General features: G+C 43.1%; 1 protein-coding gene across 6 annotated transcripts in view; it reads left to right on the forward strand.

Annotated features, from left to right (window-relative positions):
- ATE1 (arginyltransferase 1) overlaps positions 1 to 17,493 on the forward strand; it is a 162,361-nt gene that overhangs the window by 69,854 nt on the left and 75,014 nt on the right. For all 6 annotated transcript variants that reach the window (XM_056529734.1, XM_056529736.1, XM_056529737.1 and 3 more), the window contains 2 exons: positions 3,645 to 3,677; positions 16,491 to 16,672. In XM_056529734.1, coding sequence (XP_056385709.1) covers positions 3,645 to 3,677; positions 16,491 to 16,672 — 215 coding nt within the window. The remainder of the gene's footprint in view (positions 1 to 3,644; positions 3,678 to 16,490; positions 16,673 to 17,493) is intronic.

The following is a 17,493-nucleotide window of genomic DNA, read 5'->3' on the forward strand; positions in this document are numbered from 1 at the left end:
TTTTGTTACATACAGTAATTTATTTATTCCTTCCCAATATGTCAGGAGAGGAGACTTGTCGTCTTTGCCTCCTAGATCAGCACTAACTCATACACTGCGCCCTTGTCTGTGCCCTGCTATGTGCATCCAAACCACCACCCCTTAACTGCCCCACTGCCCCCCCCTTTTTTTTTTTCTTAAAAATAAAAAAAAACGAAATAAACAAAAATAACACTCCCCCAACCCACCTGCGCTATCAGGGACTATATATGTGACAGTGTTTCAAAACCAGGGTGCTTCCAACTGTTGTAAAACCACAACTCTCAGCATGCCCGGACAGCCATAGGCTGTCCGGACATGCTGGGAGTTGTGGTTTTGCAACTGCTTCACGGCCCCCTGGTTTGGAAACACTCCTCTGGGATGTGGACACGTGTAATAATGTATCCAAATTATTTCAAATAATTTTTATTGGGTTTTAAAATGTAAGGTATGACCAAACAATGTAATATGCGCGCATTATAAACATCAATGTATAATGCAGTATATAACTTAAATTGTGCTTAAATCTAGGTATAGCTACATCACAATAACTGAAGTATGAAATTATTTTCTAACAGACTTGAACATTAGTTAAAAAGGTTCTCCGCCCCTTGACATCTTATCTCCTATCCAAAGGATAGGCGCTAAGATGTCTGATCGTGGGGGTTCCCACCATCATCTGGTGCACAGAGCCCCCTCGTGACGCCACACCCCCTTCCATAGACTTGCATTAAGGGGGTGGGGGCGGGAAGTCACAATCCTCCGGCTCCTGCATCGCCTGTCATCAGGCACGGAGCGAAGCGCGCTCCGTGCTGCAGGAGAGATTGCCGAAGTTCCCAGCGGCGGGACCCCCGCAATCAGACATCTTATTCCCTATCCTCTGGATAGGGGATAAGATGTCTAGGGGCGGGGTACCCCTTTAAGCTCAAAATAATAACGTTTTAAGTCAATCAGAAAAGAACAAAATAATAATGTATCCATATCACAAAATATATTTTATCCACACAATTTAAGCCAATATATTTTGCATTCCCTAGCACAGCCCCCGCTGCCCTTACACCCACATTAAAAAATAAATCTACTCAATGTTTGTGGTGCCCATTGAACAGATCCCACATATGCCTAAAAATAGAGTACAGGGTAGATACAGCGATCGACACGGACTATGACGACTACATACACGATGATATAGCTGGAACACAGCTCCAGGTGAAGGCAAGGAGACACGGGTAAATGCACAAGGAAAGTGGTGCTCTTTCTGTGAAGCAGTACTGTACAATCCACATAACAAAGATAGAAGGCACTTAGTTCCTATGTCGTGCAATATTCTTTATTTAAAGGGGTACCCTGGTGGAAAACTTTTTATTTATTTATTTATTTATTTTTTTAATCAACTGGTGCAAGAAAGTTAAACAGATTTGTACATAACTTCTATTAAAAAAATCTTAATCCTTCTAGTACTTATTAGCTGCTGAATACTACAGAGGAAATTATTTTCTTTTTGGAACACAGAACTCTCTGTTGACATCATGAGCACAGTGCTCTCTGCTGACATCTCTGTCCATTTTAAGAACTGTCTAGAATAGAAGAAAATCCCCATAGTAAACATATGCTGCTCTGGACAGTTCTTAAAATGGACAGAGATGTCAGCAGAGAGCTCTGTGTTCCAAAAAGAAAATAATTTCCTCTGTAATATTCAGCAGCTAATAAGTACTAGAAGGATTTTTTTATACAATTCATTTACTAATCTGTTTAACTTTCTGGCACCAGTTTATAAAAAAAAAAAAAAAAAGTTTTCCACCGGAGTACCCCTTTAAGGTGCATAAAACTTCCAGAAGCAGGACGCTGGACCAGGATTAGACAGTTTTATGCATCTTGAATAAAGAATATTGCACGACATCGGAACTGTGAGTGCCTTCTATCTTTCTACTTGCTTAAAAAAAAAAAAAGTGTTCCTGTTCTTAAATCTGTGGCTCTCCAGCTGTTGCAAAAGTACAATTCTTATCATGGGGGCATGATGGGAGTTGTACTTTTGCAACAACTGGAGAGCCACAGGTTGGGGACCACTGACGAAAAGACAATAGGTTTGCTAGACAAACTGGTGACTTTAGTCCTTGGGCATCATAGCGATGATGTAGGTCAGGCATTGTGCACATATATAGTATTACTATACAGAGTATAGTGTAGTTAAAAAGAAAAAAAATATATTTAGTCTGTAAAAGTTTAAAAAAATGTACCCTCGGTATATGACCCTCGAAAAGGTGGTGACAGTCTCCAGTGTCCAGCCAACCTATTCCAGTAGAGTGTCCTTATGGCCCCTATACAATGGAATACATGGGGTATGCAATGGTTGTACACTGTCCTGCTGAACCTAATCCCCAGTTGTGATGTAATCCTAGCCTAGATGGTGCAAGAAAAAGTCTTCTATGCATTTTTCGAAAGATCAGGTTTAATTTGCTCCATTTTTTTGAAGAGGCTTGAAGGTGGGATACAATGTATAGCTTGCTGACCTTTTCTTTGTAAAGGGCATTAAGACGTAGAAGATCTTGGTCTTTATAGAACATGAGTTTCTTCCATAATCTGTAACATCTGTGCTGGGTGCTTGTGTTAGGAGTTCCTTTGATGGGTACTAGCCTCCACATACCATATGATGTGTCAGTCTAGGACAGTGTTTCCCAACCAGGGTGCCTCCAGCTGTTGCAAAACTACAACTCCCAGCATGCCCGGACAGCTGGCTGTCCGGGCATGCTGGGAGTTGTAGTTTTGCAACAGCTGGAGGCACCCTGGTTGGGAAAAACTGGTCTAGGATCTGCCATGAGGTTTGGTCAGACATAAATTGAAAGCAATAAATTGTAGGTTCACAGACATACCTGTTAAAGGGGTTATTCCAAGATTAAATGTTATCACCTATACAGCGGATCTGGGATAACTAGCTGATTTTAGGGGTTCCAGCCATCGCGGCCCCTGCTGATCACAGGAACGGAAGCCCTTTGTGCCCTGAATGAATTTAGTGGCAGTTTGTGTACTTGGACAGAGCTCCCAGTGCTGTACTCCCAGCAGTTGAATCCTTGGGGGTGGTAACTTTTAATCTTGGGATAGCCTTGTAAAAGTGCCACACTAATAATACACACTGGGGTTTATTTACTAACGTGATTTTTTTTTTTTATTTGTCTGGTTTTGCACCCAAATTGTGTTGCACGTTCCATGCGACACAATGTGCGACCAAAAAACCAAATCCCTCCATTTTACAAGAAAAACCCGAAAAGGGGGCATGGCCACTGGAGAAAGTGGGTGTGGTCCCGACCAAAGGGGCGTTTTGAAAAATCACAACATATTTACTAAGGTTTGCACAGAAAATGTGGTGGATTTGAGCTGAGGAAAACCCGACAGATCAGAACATGTGTAAAAAAAAAGCAAAACCTAGGGAATAGTGCAAAATGTAGGGAAACCTTAGTAAATACCTTGGGAAAATTCATGTCAGAAATCAAAACCCACAAAGAAAACTCACTCTACTCTTAGTAAATAAACCCCACTGTCTTTTTTATACAGTGTATTTGTTTGTAATTTTAAGGTTTACTTTTCTCTTTCCCTACATGTGATTCCTTCTGTGTCGATTTCTGGAACAGTTCACAAGGTTCCTTTGTGATTCACCATTGGAGGTAAGACATGTTTTTCATTTCTAAAGCTTGCCATATATATACATTAGATATGTGCCTCCCAAACCTGGTGATTTTCTGTGGGATTGGCAACCATGTAATAGATGCATAATTTGCTATATTTATCAGATAGAAGTGGGCCCCACCTCCTAATCAGAGAAGGGAGATGTGTTTTGTCTGTGTCCCTAACCCTCATAGAAATAAATAGAACCACGTGCATGCATGGCCACCTCTCCTTTCATTCCGGCTGGACCCCCAATCAGGACGAGACTTGCACCTACCATACACTTATGACGTATTCCCTGGATGTGCCAAAAACATCTATAATGGGTTTGGAATGGGATGCTCTACAAGCTTTCCCAATATAGCTACCATAAACAGCATTTCTTACGAATTTATATTGTGTTACACTAATAAGTATATATACACTGCTCAAAAAATAATGGGAACACTAAGATAACACATCCTAGATCTGAATGAATGACTCATATGAAATACTTACCCATGGAGGTCTGGATATGGAGTCACACTCAAAATCAAAGTGGAAAACCACACTACAGGCTGATCCAACTTTGATGTAATGTCCTTAAAACAAGTCAAAATAAGGCTCAGTAGTGTGTGTGGCCTCCACGTGCCTGTATGACCTCCCTACAATACCTGGGCATGCTCCTGATGAGGTGGCGGATGGTCTCCTGAGGGATGTCCTCCCAGACCTGGACTAAAGCATCTGCCAACTCCTGGACAGTCTGTGGTGCAACGTGGCGTTGGTGGATGGAGCGAGACATGATGTCCCAGATGTGCTCAATCGGATTAAGGTCTGGCGAACGGGCGGACCAGTCCATAGCATCAATGCCTTCCTCTTGCAGGAACTGCTGACACACTCCAGCCACATGAGGTCTAGAATTGTCTTGCATTAGGAGGAACCCAGGGCCAACCACACCAGCATATGGTCTTACAAGTGGTCTGAGGATCTCATCTCGATACCTAATGGCAGTCAGGCTACTTCTGGCAAGCACATGGAGGGCTGTGCGACCCCCAAAGGAATGCCACCCACACCATTACTGACCCACTGCCAAACCGGTCATGCTGGAGGATGTTGCAGGCAGCAGAACGTTCTCCACGATGTCTCGAGACTCTGTCACATGTGCTCAGTGTGAACCTGCTTTCATCTTTGAAGAGCATAGGGTGCCAGTAGCGAATTTGCCCATCTTGGTGTTCTCTGGCAAATGCCAAATGTCCTGCACGGTGTTGGACTGTAAGCACAACTCCCACCAGTGGAAGTCGGCCCTCATACCACCCTCATGGAGTCTGTTTCTGACCGTTTGAGTGGACACATGCACATTTGTGGCCTACTAGAGGTCATTTTGCAGGGCTCTGGCAGTGCTCCTCCTGCTCCTCCTTGCATCAAGGCAAAGGTAGTGGTCCTGCTACTGGGTTGTTGCCCTCCTGTTGCCTCCTCCACCTTCTCCTGATGTGCTGGCCTGTCTCCTGCTAGCGCCTCGATGCTCTGGACACTACTGTGACTCTGCTCTGACAGAGCTCTCACAGCAAACCTTCTTGCCACAGCTTGCATTGATGTGCCATCCTGGATGAGCTGCACTACCTGAGCCACTTGTGTGGGTTGTAGACTCAGTGGTCACCACCTGAAGAACCATTCCTTTATTGGAGGTGTCTTGATAATTGCCTATAATTTCCACCTGTTGTCTGTTCCATTCTCACAACAGCATGTGACATTGATTGCCAATCAGTGTTGCTTCCTGAGTGGACAGTGTGATTACACAGAAGTGTCATTGACTTGGAGTTACATTGTGTTGTGTAAGTGTTCCCTTTATTTTTAGAGCAGTGTATTTTAATTGAGAAGCCCCCTCCTTTTTAGTGTTAACTCTTATGATGAAATTCTTGCTTTGTGTTAACCGTATGTAAGGAAATACACTGTACAAACACTCACATGCCTTCATTGATTTGCAGTCAATACATTCTTGATTTGCTTTCGTCATAGTTCCTGAACATGTCCCTTTATACCAAGTCCTTTGCTTTCTTTGTGTTGAGGGACTTTACAACTCTATAGTGTAAACAGGAAAAAGTTTTTATCACTTTATCAATGCCAAGCAGGACTTCGGACTACTCCCCTCTGTCTTGTCTTGGCCCGATTTGTCGCCTAATGGTTCCCTCCCTCCATCCATCCTGTTCTTTTCTATATCTGTGGTGGCCTAACAGTGTTAACTGGTGTGGACACATTAGGCATTGAAATAATTTTTAAGTATTGGGAATTCTTCATATGTGTGATCTCAATATAAAATATTTGAGACATTGGTTGATTTCCTATAAATTCCAGCATTTCACACCATTGGATTTTTCATTTTTTTTGTTTGGAATGATTAGTTTTATTCTTACTTTGGCTCCTAAGGCAAACTTTGTTCACTTGCTTCTCTTTTAATAAAAAATATTTTTTTGTACGGGAAACCTTTGACAATCCCAAGTCAATTGCCTCCACAGGAAACCCCATTTCACAAAGCATGTAGAGATATTTGCTGTAGACCTGCTGTGTCTTGGCGCACATGGCCGCTCTTTAACCCAGTCTACAAATTTCTATTTAGGGCTCCAGTAGTCATTTTGTGTCTTGCATTCTGCAGGTTCCTCCCCTTTCCACCAGTACATTGCTCTCATTGTAATGTGTGACTGTGGACAGCCTACTTCTGCCTGTTATTTACATAGTGTTTCCATGAACCATATCCAGCTCCATTGAGGATCTGCTTGATTGAAATGCTTATTAAATAAGACACCTACAGATCCAGCCGCTCTTGTCTACTGAGTAACAATATGTATTAAAGGGGTACTCCCGTGGAAACCTTTTTTTTTTTTAAATCAACTGGTGCCAGAAAGTTAAACAGATTTGTAAATCACTTCTATTAAAAAATCTTAATCCTTCCAGTAATTTTTAGGGGCTGTATACTAAAGATAAATCAAAAAAAGAAATGCATTTCCTCTGATGTTGTGACCACAGTGCTCTCTGCTGTCCATTTTAGGAACAGTCCAGAGCAGCATATGTTTGCTATGGGGATTTTCTCCTGTTCTGGACAGTTCTTAAAATGGACAGCAGAGGTCAGCAGAGAGAACTGTGGTCATGACATCAGAGGAAATGCATTTCTTTTTTTGATTTCTCTTTAGTATACAGCCCCTAAAAATACTGGAAGTATTAAGATTTTTTAATAGAAGTGATTTACAAATCTGTTTAACTTTCTGGCACCAGTGGATTTAAAAAAAGTTTTCCATAGGAGTACCCCTTTAAATCCAGGACTAGGCCTCGGCATCAGATGCCTGCATCAGATGCTTGTTAAAGGGGTACTCCGCTGCTCAGCGTGTTGAACAAACTGTTCCGAATGCTGGAGCCGCCGCCGGGAGCTTGTGACGTCTTGATGTCATGCCCCGCCCCCTCAATGCAAGTCTATGGGAAGGGGCGTGGCGCCCCCTCCCATCGACTTGCATTGAGGGAGCAAAGCATGACATCACAAGCTTCCGGCTCCAGCGTTCGGAACATTGAGGGGGCGAAGCATGACATCACAAGCATGACATCACAAGCTTCCGGCTCCAGCGTTCGGAACAGTTTGTTCCAAATGCTGAGCAGCGGAGTACCCCTTTAATTGGAATCGCAAGAAAAATACAGCGGCTTTGCCCATTGCCATCATGTATTTATTTAGTTTATTTGCTTTAATAATTATTCTACTCAAAAATAAAGCTCACTTTTGCAATGCATGCTGAGTGTACGTGTGTTTAGTCACGTGTGTTTACATTTAGTCAGTTAGATAAAAATAAATAGGGGACAAGTGGCTGGGAATATGACTGTAGGATCCGACTACATACCGCATTTTTAGGTCTACATAGGCGCTAAAGACACCAAACAATTAATTTTATTTATTTTTGTAAATTTGCAGTAAGAAAAAGTGGGAACTTCCCTTGGAGTCATTGACAACACTGAGATCTATTTTATTAATTTTTTTTAACTCAGAAATACATCCGGTCTGATCTATGGTAGATGCAGTCTCTGAATGGTTTTGGTCACTTGACTTTAATTCCTCTGCCTGTTGGGTTTAGTATCACATTGTGCAGCTGTAAAGGAACCTATGGCAACAAAAAGCTTAATATACGTTCTAAAATGGCAAATTCCGCTAATCCTCTCCACGTGCTCATCCCTTTCATTTCCCTGCATTGTACATTTCATGCTGTTTCACAATCGGTGGCAGTAAATCACATCAAAGTGTCTAAGTGCAGATTTCTGCTAAACCTCCCCTCCTGCTGTCTTCACTAGACTCCCTCTCCACCACCAGTTTATTACCGACTTAGTATTTTCCTTACTGCCCTACCAAGTGTCAAAGCAACTTACAGCAGTGATCTAAATTGGACTAGTTCTGGGGATTTTTCTTTCTAAGCGTGTCCTAGTAATCCCTGTAGGGACTGGCAGACCGCATCTGGCTGGCAACGAAATCAGAACCCCAGGTAATTTGAGCTTTGGAAGCTTAGATGGGAAGGGGCGCAGATTAAAAACACTCCTGTCCTTACTGCTTCTGGTTTAGATGCGTAGAATGCCTTGATGACAGTTTACATTCCTCTGGATGATGCTGCCATAAGGCATGGGGAGGGGATGCTGTGGCATGTATCCTGTAATTCATTCTGCGGGAGGAGATAGGAAGTGCTGCTTGGGATGGTACGTGCAATCAGCAAACACGAAGTTGGTGGCATCTCTGATAGTGGGACTGTTTTTATTATGTATTTTTTGTTTGTTTATTTGGGGTCTTTTGGCATTGCTGGAAATCCAGTGTTTGGAGCAAGTACTGGACTATTTAATTCTTCTCTTCTCAATGGCAAGCAACTAAATGACTTCAGTTTATCCATTTAATTGCTTGACTAATGATCGTCTTCCATCCTTTGGAACTATTAATTAAAGGCCATCTGTGGCCGAAAACAACTTATCCCCTATCAGCAGGATAGGGGATAAGTGTTTGATCGCTTGGGTCCAAACGCTGGGACCCCCGCAATCTCCTGCATGGGGCCACGGCTCTGCCGCGGCTCTCCCGTGCAGGAGGCGTGCCGGTCGCAGCATGACGCCACGGCCGACACGCTTCCTCCATTTAGTTCTATGGGGGAGGCAGTGTTCGTGCCTCCCCGTCTCTCCCATAGAACTGTATGGGGAGGGGCCGTATCAATCAACCTCTAGGTCGACACTACGCGCATTAGCGCTCTCACTGAGCGCTAATGCGGGGGGCCCTGTTCAGGAAATCACGGGGATCCTAGCGGTCAGACCTCCCCACGATCAAACACTTATCCCCTATCCTGTGGATAGGGGATAAGTGTAATAACGCTGCAGTTGTCCTTTAGAGGGGTACTTTTTTTTTTTTTAAATCAATTGGTGCCAGAAAGTTAAACAGATTTGTAAATTACTTATATTTAAAAATCCTAACCCTTCCAGTGCTCATCAGTTGCTGTATGCTCCATAGGAAGTTCTTTTCTTTTTTAATTTCTTTTCTGTCTGACCACAGTGCTCTCTGCTGACACCTCTGTCCATGTCAGGAACGGTCCAGGATAGGTTTGCTACGGGAAATTGCTCCTCCTCTGGACAGTTCCTGACATGGACAGAGGTGTCAGTAGAGCGTACTGTGGTCAGACTGAAAGGAAATTTAAAGAACTTCCTTTGGAGCATACAGCAGCTGATAAGTACTGGAAGGATTAAGATTTTTAAATAGAAGTAATTTACAAATCTGTTTAACTTTCTGACGTCAGATGTTTTATAAAAACATTTTCCACCAGAGTACCCCTTTAACCCTTTAAGGACCCAGCCAATTTTCACTGTAGGACCCGGCCATTTTTTGAATATCTGACCACTGTCACTTTAAACATTAATAACTCTGGAATGCTTTTAGTTATCATTCTGATTCAGAGATTGTTTTTTCGTGACATATTCTACTTTAACATAGTGGTAAAATTTTATGGTAACTTGCATCATTTCTTGGTGAAAAATCCCAAAATTTGATGAAAAATTAGAAAATTTTGCATTTTTCTAATTTTTGAAGCTCTCTGCTTGTAAGGAAAATGGATATTCAAAATAAAAAAATTTTTGCTTCACATATACAATATGTCTACTTTATGTTTGCATCATAAAATTGACAAGTTTTTACTTTTGGAAGACATCAGAGGGCTTCAAAGTTCAGCACAAAATTTTCAAACTCACAATTTTTCAGGGACCAGTTCAGGTCTGAAGTGGATTTGAAGGGTCTTCATATTAGAAATACCCCACAAATGACCCCATTATAAAAACTGCACCCCCCAAAGTATTCAAAATGACATTCAGTAAGTGTTTTAACCCTTTAGGTATTTCACAGGAATAGCAGCAAAGTGAAGGAGAAAATTCACAATCTTCATTTTTTACACTCGCATGTTCTTGTAGACCCAATTTTTGAATTTTTACAAGGGGTAAAAGGAGCAAATTTATACTTATGTTTGTAGCCCAATTTCTCTCGAGTAAGCACATACCTCATATGCCTATGTAAATTGTTCGGCGGGCGTAGTAGAGGGCTCAGAAGCAAAGGAGCGACAAGGGGATTTTGGAGAGTATGTTTTTCTGAAATAGTTTTTGGGGGGCATGTTGCCTTTAGGAAGCCCCTATGGTGCCAGAACAGCAAAAAAAAAACACATGCCATACCATTTTGGAAACTAGACCCCTTGAGGAACGTAACAAGGAATAAAGTGAGCCTTAATACCCCACAGGTGTTTCACGGCTTTTGCATATGTAAAAAAAAAAAAAAAAAAAAAAATGTTTTCACTAAAATGTGTGTTTCTCCCCAAATTTCACTTTTTTTGAAAGGGTTAATAGCAGAAAAGACCTCCCAAAATTACTAACCCCATCTCTTCTGAGTATGGAGGTACCCCATAAGTTGACCTGAAGTGCACTACGGGTGAACTACAATGCTCAGAAGAGAAGGAGTCATATTTGGCTTTTTGAGAGCAAATTTTGCTCGGGGGGCATTTCACATTTAGGAATCCCCTATGGTGCCAGAACAGCAATAAAACCCCACATGGCATACCATTTTGGAAACTAGACCCCTTGAGGAACGTAACAAGGAATAAAGTAAGACTTAATACCCCACAGGGGTTTCACGACTTTTGCATATGTAAAAAAAAAAAAATTTTCACAAAAATGTGCGCTTTCCCCCCAAATTTCCCATTTTTGCAAGGGTTAACAGCAGAAAATACCCCCAAAAATTTGTAACCCCATCTCTTCTGAGTATGGAAATACCCCATGTGTGGACGTCAAGTGCTCTGCTGGCGCACTACAATGCTCAGAAGAGAAGGAGCGCCATTGAGCTTTTGGGAAAAAACATTTTGGAATGGAAGTCAGGGGCCATGTGCGTTTACAAAGCCCCCCGTGGTCCCAGAACAGTGGACACCCCCCCCCCGCATGTGACCCTATTTTGGAAACTACACCCCTCACAGAATTTAATAAGGGGTGCAGTGAGTATTTACACCCCACTGGCGTTTGACAGATCTTTGGAACAGTGGCCTGTGCAAATGAAAAATTAAATTTTTCATTTTCAAGGACCACTGTTCCAAAAATCTGTCAGACACCTGTGGGGCGTAAATGCTTATTGCACCCCTTATTACATTCCGTGAGGGGTGTAGTTTCCAAAATGGGGTCACATGTGGGTATTTATATTTTTGCGTTTATGTCAGAACCGCTGTAAAATCATCCACCCCTGTGCAAATCACCAATTTAGGCCTCAAATGTACATAGTGCACTCTCACTCCTGAGCCTTGTTATGCGCCCACAGAGCATTTTACGCCCACATCTGGGGTATTTCTGTACTCGGGAGAAATTGCGTTACAAATTTTGGGGGTCTTTTTTTCCTTTTAACGCTTGTGAAAATAAAAAGTATAGGGCAACACCAGCATGTTAGTGTAAATTTTTTTTATTTTTTTTACACTAACAAGCTGGTGTAGCCCCAACTTTTCATTTTCATAAGGGGTAAAAGGAGAAAAAGCCTCCCAAAATTTGTAGTGCAATTTCTCCCGAGTTCGGAGATACCCCATATGTGGCCCTAAACTGTTTCCTTGAAATACGACAGGGCTCTGAAGTGAGAGAGCGCCATGCGCATTTGAGGACTAAATTAGGGATCGCATAGGGGTGGACATAGGGGTATTCTACGCCAGTGATTCCCAAATGCTGGGAGTTGTTGTTTTGCAACAGCTGGAGGCTCCGTTTTGGAAACACTGCCATACAATACGGTTTTCATTTTTATTGGGGGGGACAGTGTAAGGGGGTGTTTATGCAGTGTTTTACTCTTTATTATGTGGTAGTGTAGTGTAGTGTTTTTAGGGTACGTTCACACTGGCGTGTTACGGTGAGTTTCCTGCTTGGAGTTTGAGCTGCGGCGAAAAATTTGCCGCTGCCCAAACTTGAAGCAGGAAACTTACTGTAAGCCTGCCCGTGTGAATGTACCCTGTACGTTCACATGGGGAGGCAAACCTTCAGCGGTTTCAAAACTACAACTCCCAGCATGTACTGACAGACCGTGCATGCTGGGAGTTGTACTTTTGCAACAGCTGGAGGCACACTGGTTGGAAAACCTTCAGTTAGGTTCTGTTACCTAACTCAGCATTTTGTAACCAGTGTGCCTCCAGCTGTTGCAAAACTACAACTCCCAGCATGTACTGATCGCCGTCGGGCATGCTGGGAGATGTAGTTATGCAATAGCTGGAGGTACGCAACTACAACTCCCAGCATGCCGAGACAGCTGATTGCTGTTTGGACATGCTGGGATTTGCAGTTTTGCAACATCTGGAGGGCTACAGTTTTAGAGAAAACTGCAAAGTGATCTCCAAACTGTGGTCCTCCAGCTGTTGCAAAACTACAATTCCCATTATGCCCTGACAGCAAACAGTTGTTTGGGAATGCTAGGAGTTGTAGTTTTGCAAGATCTGGAGGGCTACAGTTTAGGGACCACTATATAGTGGTCTCAAACTGTAGCCCTCCAGCTGTTGCAAAACTACATATTCCAACATGCCCAAACAGCTGTCTGGGCATGCTGGGAGTTGTAGTTTTGAAACATCTGGAGGGCTACAGTTAGAGACCACTGTATAATGGTCTCAAACTGTACCCTCCAGATGTTGCTAGGCAACTCACCGGCTTCCGTCGGATCCAGCCGCACGTCATCGCCGCCCGCCGATCTCCGTCGCCCGCAGCCTCCGTCGCCCGCCCGGATCGGTAAGTGGATCTTCGGCGCCGCCTATTGTGGGAGGGCAGGACGGGGAAAACAAAAGTAAACCCTCCCCCCGCCCCCGATCTGCTATTGGTGGTCGCGTCTAGACCACCAATAGCAGGGATAGAAGGGGTGGCACCCGTGCTACCTCACTCCTATCGCTACAGGGGGATCGTGGGTGTCTTAGACACCCGCGATCCCCCTTACATTCCGGGTCACCGGGTCACTATAGACCCGTAATGACCCGGAATCGCAAGTGTGAATTCACTTGTGATTTGCCGCGATCGCCAACATGGGGGGGTCTGATGACCCCCCTGGGCATTTGCACGGAATGCCTGCTGAATGATTTCAGCAGCCATCCCGCTCTGATCCCCGCCCGGCGCACGGCGGGGACCGGAACTGCCCATGACGTAACTGTACGTCATGGGTCCTTAAGACCCAGGGTGTCGGGACGTACCGTTATGTCATGGGTCCTGAACGGGTTAATGTACTGCTTGTTATTACTGTTGACTTTATTTCATTATGGGGGTCTCCACAATTGGACATTTCCTTCTTGTTATAAGGGAGAATCATTTGTAATCCCAGGAATTATCTGTAATTTTTATGGAATACTAGCAGTACGTTTTCACTTTTCCTGCACTGCCTTCACAGGGGAAGCTAAGCTTTACACACTGTCCATTCGGATATATAGGTTGTCTATATAGTGCAGGATACTGCACAGGTCAAGAGTGAGAGACTTTGCAACCACACCATCTTGGGAGAGATAAGGATAAGAATTCTCTAATACAGTGTATATAAAAACATGTTCCCCTAACTAGGCAATCTCTTTAGAGTACCGATCATCAGCTGAACTTTCCCTAACTCCCCTAACTGACTCACTGGCACTATCCCTGTCTTTATTTTATGTGAAAACAGCAGCTAAATACCTTTTATTCAGGTATCCCTGCTGCAAATTCTTGTGTCCGTCCGTGAGTGAGCAAGGGGGAGTGGCTCGGCAGGCGCAATGCCATCTTAAGCCTGCCTGGGCTCACTTCCACCCTTCCTCCTTTCTAATGTAAATTACTTGCATAGCTATAGAAGACCTTGATCAGACTAGGGGGAAGGCAGACCCGATTCTCCTCTTCATGCACAGCTGCGCTGCACTGACATTTGGCCAGCATGTGTCGGCTCTCCTCAGGGGGTGGAACCTGTCGTGCAGGCACAGTGCTCGCTCCCGCCTGTCTGATTGACAGGCAGGGAGCAGCTCTGTGCGCATCACTTGTCCTGGCTGCAGTCTGAAATTTCGGACTCATACCTGGCCAACATGAGTCCGAAATCTATAACAGACTAGCGGAAAGTTCATGTAGGGAGACCCCTAGTGGTGTGTTTTCCAAAGTGAAAATACACATGGAAATATAAATAAATAAATAAAATAAAAAAAAAGGCATTTAGGAACTTATTAGGAATGTCTTCCTGTGCAACATATAAAAAGTTTTTTTCATCCCAGGTACTCTTTAAAGCATTACTTTCATTAAAGGCAACATTTGAAGCTGAAAATTATTGATCACTTTGGGTCTCACTCCTGAGACCCTCTGCCATCATGAGCTATATGTCTGGGAAGAGGGCGAGATTGTGCTCCGCTCCCCAGTCAGCCAAGAAATCCATCCTTTTCTCTCTCCATTGACTTCTCAGAAGTGAGACCCACTGATCTCATCGACATATGTGTCTATTTGTACAGTCTATAAATTTTCCTGTATTTTCCTTGGGATAGCGCTGCAGGAAAATTGAACATTTCCAAGTTCTACCATAGATTACAGCTTAACCCCTTAACAACAATGGATGTAAATATACGTAACGATGCGGTGGGACTTAACGCACCATGACGCACATTTGCATCATGTACATGACGCAAGCTCTGGACCATGCATGGCAGGTCCCTGCTGCTTTCAGCAGCGAGGGACCTTCCGGTAATGGCGGACATCAGCGATCGCGCTAATGTCCGCCATTAACTCCTCAGATACCTTGATCAATACAGATCACAGCATCTGCCGCAATGCAGGCGTTTAAATGGATGATCGGATTGCCCACAGCGCTGCTGCGGAGATCCAGTCATCCAGCTTGGCAGCCAGAGGTCCCCTTACCTGCCCCGGCCGTCATCCCGGGGTCTTCTGCTCTGGTCTGACATCGAGCAAACCAGAACAGAAGATCGCCGATAACAATCAGTGCTATGCCTATGCATAGCACTGTTCAATATATGCAATCTAATGATTGCCATAGATAGTCCCCTATGGGGACTATAAAATTGTAAAAAAAAAATACAAAATTGTCAAAAAAAAGTTAAAATTTTTTTGAAAAAGCCCCTCCCCCAATAAAAATTTTAATGGCCCCTTTTTCCTAATTGGTATCGCCGTGTGTGTAAATGTCCTATCAAAATATGTTAATTATTCTGTATGATGAACAGCGTAAACGCAAAAGGTCAAAATTGCTGCTTTTTTGTCACATTTTATTCCACAAATATTTAATAAATGATTTAAAAGTTAAATGTAAGCAAAAGTGGTACCGATAAAAACTACAGATCACAGCTCAAAAATTAGCCCTCATACCTTCCCGTATCCGGAAAAATGTTAAAATTATAGGTGGTCAAAATAAGGCAATTTTAAACATACTAATTTTGTTAAAATAGTTTATTTTTTTTAAGCGGTGCAATGATAGAAAAGCATATAACGTGGGTATCATTTTAATCGTACTGACCCACAGAATAAAGAGAATTTTTACCGTAAAGTGTACAGTGTGAAAACAAAACCTTCCAAAATTAGCTTACTTGTGGTTTTCTTTTTGATATCCCCCCATAAATTATATTTTTTTGGTTGCGCCATACATTTTATGATGAAATGAGTGACGTCATTGCAAAGTACAATTGGTCATGCAAAAATCGAGCTCGCATGTGTCTGTGGATGGAAATATGAAAGAGTTAAGATTTTTAGATGGCTAGGAGGAAAAAAACAAAATGCAAAAATAAAATTGGCCTAGTCCTTAAAGGAGATATACAGCGAAAATGTTTTAACTCATCCCAAGCTGCAAAAAAAAAAAACTCACCTTCCTACTTTCCCCCGTTGCGGAGATATCGGCGTCTTGTTCTTCCGGTGCTACTGGCTTCGGGATTTTTAGGCACGAAATGTCACAGCGCTGTCAGCTTATCGCTGGCCGCAGTGATGTCCTGCCTCGGCTGGTGAACGGGACGCCGATATCTCCGCAACGGGGGAATGTAGGAAGGTGAGTTTAAAGTTGTTTTTTTTTGTTTTTTTTTAAGCCCGAGCACACGATGAGTTAAAAAATTTTTGCTGCATATCTCCTTTAAGGCCAAAATGGGCTTGATCCTTAAGGGGTTAAAATTCCATTGGTAGAGCACCCTATACTGAGCTTATTTTCAGGGGACCCCTCTACTGTGTTGCTTAGGCCCACCTATGCAACACAGTCTTAAGAGGTTTTATGAAATTATAAAATTATGGGTTCAGTACGTATTAATATCCCAGTATTCTTTTAGAAGGTATGGCTATGAAGTCACTAAAATATTCAAATTTCTCCCCAGCCGGAGACTCGGCCGGATAGCATCTCTTGTGGTTACGGCTCCTTTCACCAGCAGTACTGGCTTGATGGAAAAATCATCGCTGTGGGAGTTATTGACATCCTCCCATACTGTGTCTCATCTGTGTACCTCTACTATGACCCCGATTTCTCCTTTCTGTCTCTTGGTGTATACTCTGCCTTACGGTAAGCAAAAATAGAATGATGGAGTGGTTTTCAATGGTAGTTTATAAATTGTGGTCCTTATGGCATGATAATGTTGATATACGGAGCATGGTTGTCTTGTGTTATTATGGTTGCCTGTAAGGGGTGTATGGCTAGTCCAAATTGGCTATAACCTATTGATGTAGATGAATGGGATATTATAGAAAATCTGTCAACTCTCTTGTCATTTCTTTTCTAGTAAATTATTGCATTTTTATAAAATAAAAAAATACTGGAGCATTTTTCTGTCATTCCTCAAGGTATGACAATTGACAACTGGGTGGAACCATTCTCCATGTCAGTGAGGCATGTCGTTACACAGTCTGGTCATGTCCGCACAGTGTCTGAATGTGTTTCAATACGTTCAGTCAACAAGAGAAATGTTAATACTAGTTAACGTTTCTGTCATACCAGATCCAGCTGGGAGATGTAAAAACCGGGCGTTCCCATATCCCAGCCGGATCTGATCCATTTGATTGAGCTCGCATCTGATTCATTTGATTGAGCCGACTGTAGTCAGTGACTTTGGTTGGCTCATTTTTTGCCCCTTGTCTGGTTTTGTGTCTGGACTGAAAACCGTGGTATGCCACATTTTTCAGTCGGCTACAGTACCGGATACGTGGCAAAAATTAGCCAACCAGAGTCACTATCTGACTCTGGTTGCTCATTCAAATGAATAATATGGGCACCGGATCCGGCGGGCAGATGTGAAAACCAGGCGCTCCCGTATCCCATCTGGACCCGGCCCCGATTTCATTCATTTGAATGGGCCGACTGGAGTCGTATAGTGACTCTGGTTGACT

This window comes from Hyla sarda, chromosome 7, assembly GCF_029499605.1.
Source record: "Hyla sarda isolate aHylSar1 chromosome 7, aHylSar1.hap1, whole genome shotgun sequence".
NCBI classification, from domain to species: Eukaryota; Metazoa; Chordata; class Amphibia; order Anura; family Hylidae; genus Hyla; species Hyla sarda.